This window comes from Ornithorhynchus anatinus, chromosome 3 (assembly GCF_004115215.2).
Source record: "Ornithorhynchus anatinus isolate Pmale09 chromosome 3, mOrnAna1.pri.v4, whole genome shotgun sequence".
NCBI classification, from domain to species: Eukaryota; Metazoa; Chordata; class Mammalia; order Monotremata; family Ornithorhynchidae; genus Ornithorhynchus; species Ornithorhynchus anatinus.
The window spans coordinates 9541846-9548158 of NC_041730.1; the positions used below are offsets into that span (position 1 = coordinate 9541846).

The following is a 6313-nucleotide window of genomic DNA, read 5'->3' on the forward strand; positions in this document are numbered from 1 at the left end:
ATTCCAGGCCAGCGGATGATTGGCAGCCCCCAGGAACAGCATGTCTGGAAATACCCTAAGGGCCTGTTGGGGATGTAGCCGGAGGGAAGATGTGGTAGCTCAGCGGGGTCCAGGCACCCTGAGATTGGCCAGCTGGCTCGTTGGCTCTGCTCTCCTCTCAGCTTCCAAAATGGTGCCCACCTCCCATTGGCCCCTGAGGTCACGATGGGGAACTGAGGCAGCTCTACAGCAGGCAGGGAGATCGCTGAGGGGGGTGGGACAGGGGAAACTGAGTGGAAAAGGCTTTGGAGCCCTTCGATGACCTAGAGTTTCAGGTGGGGATGTTTCTGTTTCAATTTGAAGTCTCTGGCACAAGAAAAGTCCAGTTTCAAGGGATGTTGTAGATCCTACCGACGGCCTGCTGGATGGTGGGGGCCCCTTCACTGACCTGCCAGGAGCTCCCCAGGTGCTAACTCTTTGCAAGGTATCTGGGAGAAAGCGTCCCTCCCCCAAGGCCTCTGCCCTCAGCCAGCTCAGAGGCCCCCAGAGGAGACAAAGCAGACAAACAAGCAGTCAATCGAAAATTGTTCTTGTGGCTCGAGTGAATCCCGGGGTGAGATGAGGGGAAGGAAGGAGTTAGGAGGGAGGGAGGGTTTTCTGACTGGAGTTGGGAGCACTTTGTTTTTTAATAGCAGTGATTACAACGACGGCACTTATGAAGCACTCACTGTGTGCCAAAGACGCTACAAAATAATCAGATCAGACATTCTCCGTCCCCATTTTACAGATGACAGAACAGAGCCCAGAGAGGTCAGTCTGTCAATCAATGGTATTTATTGAGCACTGTATGCCAAACACTGTATTAAGCATTTCAGAAAGTCCAGTACACTAGAAGTGGTAGACACGATCCCAGCCAACAAGGACCTTACACTTAGAGGGGGAGGCAGACATTAAACTAAATTACAGATCGGGGAAATAGTGAGTATAAGAGTACATTAAGTACTGTGGGGCTGGGGTGAGTATTATAGCCATTAGTGGATACACAACCAAATGCATAGGAAACACAGAGGGGAGGGGCAGATAGGGGAAATTAGGTGTTAGTCAGGGAAGACATCTCAGAGGAGGTGTGGTTTTAAGGTAGGGAGAGTGGTGGACTGTCAGATATGAAGCAGGAGGGAGTTCCAGGCCTGAGGGAGGTTGTGGGCAAGAGGTCTGCAGTGAAATAGATGAGATCAAGGTGCAGATCAAATGGCATTAGAGGAAGGGAGTGTGCACATTTTATTGTAGTCGGACGTTGATTTTGGGGTCTGGCCAGGTTTCCTGATTTCCATTCACGACTCCCAGATTTCATGGCCCAATCATTAGGGAGATAGACTGTTCTTGAGACCATCAGGAGGCAAAAGATCCTGGCATGGTGGTGGTGTCCGTCTCAATCAATCAATGAGTCAGTCAATCAAGGGTATTTACTGAGCTCTTACTGCCTGCAGAGCAAGCACTGTACTAAGTGCTTGGGAGAGTAGAGTATAGCAGAGTTGACGGGTAGTTCCCCGCCACAACGAGCTTACAGTTTAGATGGGGGGACATATTCAATATAAATAAATAAATTATGGATTAAATAAATTGCAGGTATGAATTTCCCAGGGGCCTTTCCTCTCTCCCCCTCGCTCTCCGGCTGGCTATGTACCTGGTCCCCAGCCAGGTTTTTCATTGCCTATTCGGTCATTCAGGAGGAGGCTGCCTGATGAGTTTGAGAGCAGGGAAATGCTAGGCTTCACCCCTTCCCTCCCTCCCTTTCAGGGGACACTACCCACGGGCTTGGTGGTTCTGGGGAAGGGGATCCATGTTTTGTTTTGTTTTGATCTCTAGACTGTAAGATTCCCTCTGGACTGTAAGTTCCTTTCTAGACTGTTAGCTCCTTAAGGTCAGAGATTGCGTCTACCAACTCTGTATTGCACTCTCCCAAGCGTTTAGCACAGTGCTCTGCACATGGTGAATGATCAGTAAATCCAATTGATTGACGGGAGTGCCTTGAGGAAATGGTTTGCGGATTGCTCCCGATAGAGTCTGCTCCGTTTCTTTGGCGAATGGCCCCGGTAGCGGGTGTGGGTTTGCCGGGGCCATCCCTGGGAAGGCCTCTTCGCTTCTCCGGTGCTCCGGATGGGTTTTCCCACCAAGTCCGCTTGGTGGAACGGACCGGCCTCAGCCAGGACCCGCCTAACCTGACCGCGCGATTCCTGTGTGATCCCTTCCAGCTCAGCTGTCGGCTTTCCCGCCTAAAGCACCCTCACCTTGTGCACCCCAGCCACCTCACTGCCCCTTAAGCAATGGATTTCACTACACGTTTGTCTAAACACCTTCCAAGTAAGAACTCACTGCTCTTGGCATGTCTGGTTTGCCTCCGTGCTGCCATCCTGCGTGACTTCTCCGGACTTTGACTGCCACCCTAGGGTGCGGCTCTCCTAAGCCGTCCTCTCCGCGCCGGTGATGGGGCCAGCTCCCTCCGGCCGGTGCCATCTGCTGCTTCTCCCCTCCTCAGCCCAGAGCAGGCCAGGGAGAGACCCTCAGTGCAGCCTCTGCCATCTTCTGCCATTTGCCGCTTTCAGTCGCCCGATCCTGGCCGGCCCCATCTGCCAGTCGATTCCCCCTGGGTTCTGCCAGCCCCTCGGACGGTGGGAAGGGTCACCGGCTCTGGCTCGGGGTGTGGGGGGACGGGAGCCCAGGCTGAGCCTCCTCCCCCACCTGGGGTTGGGGAACTTCCCTGGGGGGAAGGTCTTTCCCAGGTGGAGCCATGCCTAAAGACACCCCGAATCAGAGTGGTTACCGGGGAACCTTCTGCTGAAATCCAAGTGGCTCAGGTCCCAGGGGCAGACCTGGAGTGGGAGGGAGGGAGCCCCATGGGATGATATGTGGTTTGGAATACTCGTGGGAATACTCGGAAACAAGGGGTGACACTCTACAGGCTGGTCATGAGAAGCGGCTTGGAGGGAGATAATTATAATTAATAATAGGCAGTGGTAGGTTTTTTTTGTATTTGGTAAGCGCTTACAATGTGCCAAGCACTATTCTAAGCGCTAGGGTAGATAGAAGTCAATCAGATGGGACACAGTCTCTGTCCCACATAGGGTTCATAGTCCAAGTAGGAGGAAGAAAAGGTATTCAATCCCCATTTTACAGATGAGGAAACTGAGGCACTGAGAAATGAAGTGACTTGCCCAAGGTCATTCAGCAGACAAGTGGAGGAGCCAGGATGAGAACCCAGGTCCTCTGGCTCCCAGACACATACTATTTCCATGAGGCCACACTGCTTCATTGATACCTTTACTTGTTAGTTGTTGTTAAGCACTTACTAGGTTCCCAGCACTGTGCTTAACAATACATACAAGACAATTCACTCAGACTGTCCCTAGCCCACCCAGGGCTCACAGACTAAAGGGGAGAGAGAATAAGCCTTTCATCCTCAATTTACAGATGAGGAAACTGAGGGCCAGGGTAGTTAAGTGACTTACCCATGGTCACACAGCAGGCAAGTGGCAGAGGTGAGATTAGAAACCAGCTCCTCTGGCTCCCTGGCTTAGGCGCTTTCCACTAGACCACACTGCTTCTGAGGGAGTCGGATGTCAGTGTGGGGAGAGTGAGAATGGTGCTGTTTCCAACCACCTGGGTGGTGGAGAAATTAAGGGGGTGAGTCTATAATAATAGTGACATTTGTTAAGCACTTACTATGTGCCAAGCACTGTTAATTAATTAATGTTGGTATTTGTTAAGCGCTTACTATGTGCAGAGCACTGTTCTAAGTGCTAGGGTAGATACAAGGGAATCAGGTTGTCCCACGTGGGGCTCACAGTCATAATCCCCATTTTCCAGATGAGGTAACTGAGTCACAGAGCAGTTAAGTGACTTGCCCAAAATCACACAGCTGGCAAGTGGCGGAGCCGGGTTTAGAATCCTCGATCTCTGAGTCCCAAGCCCGTGCTCTTTTCACTAAGCCACACTGCTTCTAGGAGTATCTTCTATGGGTATCTGTGAGCCGCCTTCCTGGAGAGGGTGGCTCTTGACTCATTAGTGTGGTCTCTGGGAGGGGCACAGAGGGGCTGGTCTGGAGACTCCAGGCCACTCCCCGCACACCCCCTCCCCACCACAGCCAGTTCACTCCATTTCGGTCTCCCGTCATACCCTGCACATCGCGCTCCGACTCTTGCAGTGTGTCCAGTGTTCTCCGCTGCCCGTGTGTGTGTGCGAATGTGCGTAGACAGCCTTTTGCCCGCCATCCCGCTTCTCTGAACGTGCAGACTGGCCCCCTCCCCACTCCATCCCTCGGCCTGGTCTCTCACAGCCTTCCGCTTTACTTCCTCACAGCCAAAGCCGGCACTGAACACTGAGACCCGAAGCCGTCCACCACGGGCTTCAGACCCCCCGCTCCAACCAAGGAAAACCCAGAAGCCAAGGAGCAGCTCAGTGTCTGAACCACCCGCTGACCCAAGACCCAAGACCTGCACCACACGTGTTTCCGAATGTTCCAGGCAAAGCGGTTTCGATCCCCCCGGCCTAGCACCGACACTGCTTTTTTGAAACCAAATCCATTTCATCACTTTGGTCTGGTGCTGAGGAGATGGGAAGTAGTTCTGACAATCTGGTTGAATTTCAGCTGCCTCAACCAGAGGCCCCCAGGGCGGATTTTGAAGGCTCGGGGAAGTCGTGGCACTGTGAAGTGGGGGAGACTGGAGCACGCAGGCACTAGAGCGTCAGATGAATTTGAGCGGGAAAATTTCACTCAGGCAAAGCCTGAGCATCACAGAAAGAAGAGCGGACAGTTTGTCGAGGAGCCTTCTGGAGGGGAAGATTCCTATGGAAAGCAGACATCAGCCTTTGGCTTAAATGCCAAGAGCCAGCTTGGGTTGAGCTGCACTTGGACCAGAGTTGGGGGGGCATTCACTGCACAGATGGGGATGTGAAGAGACCCTTCTACACGGACCCTCCCTACCCAGCTTCCTGCTACTCCCCCCAGCCACCCCCACTGCTGCTTCGATCGTCTCGATCTCCCACTGGAAGCGAGGAATTCAGTCTCCTTAGAAAAACGAAGAATGGAATCTGGAAATGAAAGCAGGAACGGGAAAGCAGTTGACAGAACAGACCTGGAAGCAACAGAATGGACACCTCGAAAGTTCCTGTCTCCCTTTTTAATCATCAAAAAATAAAAAGCAAAATGAGGTAGATTTGTCACATGTCTCCCAAAGGTACTCTGAAGTCCCACACCAGGGCATTTGACTCATCAGGCCTGGGTGTGAATCCCGATTTTGGCAGCAGACACCAGCAAATATTGGACAGAGTAGGGTCCCTTGGTGGGCGGAGTCTGCAGAGACCACCGTCAGAAGGCCCGTGGCCTCTGGACCCCCGTCCTGAGGGAGAAAACCACTCAAACACTTTCAGCATCCCGGGTGAGACGGCTCACTTGTCTTTTGCTACCTTCAAATAACGGTTAAGAAATGGATTCGTCTATGAGTCTACTAAGATGGTAATTCATATTGTATTTTGATTACTCAGATAAAAGAAATATTCTCAAGAAATCTATTTAGAAGATGCAGTCTATTTTTAACTAACTCTGTATACTACCAGTGTCAACTTGGTTATGTTTTTGCCAAAATAAAATGATTTTATTTTTTGCCTTTTTAAGAAATTTTGTTGGGGGAAAGAAAAGGAAACCAAAATGAGTATTTTACAAGGAAACATTAATTTAAATAAAAATGTAATGGTTTGCAAACTATGTCTATGTACAGATTAAAGTATTAACACGATTCGCCACCTGCCTTTTGGGGATTCTTTCTCCGAACATCTTGGGTTGGGGATTTGCTGTTTTCAGCGCTTCATTGTTGAAGTTTTGCTGTGACCTCGCTGGCCGATGCTGTCCGACTCCCCCTCCTGTGGTTGGTGGCCACGTGAGTCAGTCTTCACATCGTCTCTAGAATCTGCCCCTTCCTCACCAACCAAACTGCCACCACCCGGGCCAAAGCACTTGTCCATATCCCGTCTCGACAGCCGCCTCCGGTCTTCTTGGGGACCTCCCTATCTCCTGCCTCTCTGCTCTCCAGTCCATACCTCGCTCTGCTGCCTGGATCATTTTGCGGAAACACGGTAATAATAATTGTGGTTTTTGGTAAGTGCTTATTAAGTGCTGGCACTGTACTAAGTGCTGAGGTGGATACAAGCAAATCAGGTTGGACACAGTCCCTGTCCCACTTGGGGCTCACGGTCTTTAATCCTATTTTATAGATGAGGTAACTGAGGCAAAGAGAAGTGAAGTGACTTGCTCAAGGTTACACAGCAAAGTGGAGGAGCC

At 51.2% G+C, this 6313-nt stretch overlaps 1 protein-coding gene across 8 annotated transcripts in view; it reads left to right on the forward strand.

Moving 5' to 3' along the window:
• Nucleotides 1–5776, forward strand: part of PLEKHA7 (pleckstrin homology domain containing A7) — a 243919-nt gene extending 238143 nt beyond the window's left edge. For all 8 annotated transcript variants that reach the window (XM_029059746.2, XM_029059747.2, XM_029059748.2 and 5 more), the window contains one exon: nt 4336–5776. In XM_029059746.2, coding sequence (XP_028915579.1) covers nt 4336–4358 — 23 coding nt within the window. In that variant the 3' untranslated portion in view covers nt 4359–5776. The remainder of the gene's footprint in view (nt 1–4335) is intronic.
• Nucleotides 5777–6313: the final 537 nt, after the last annotated feature.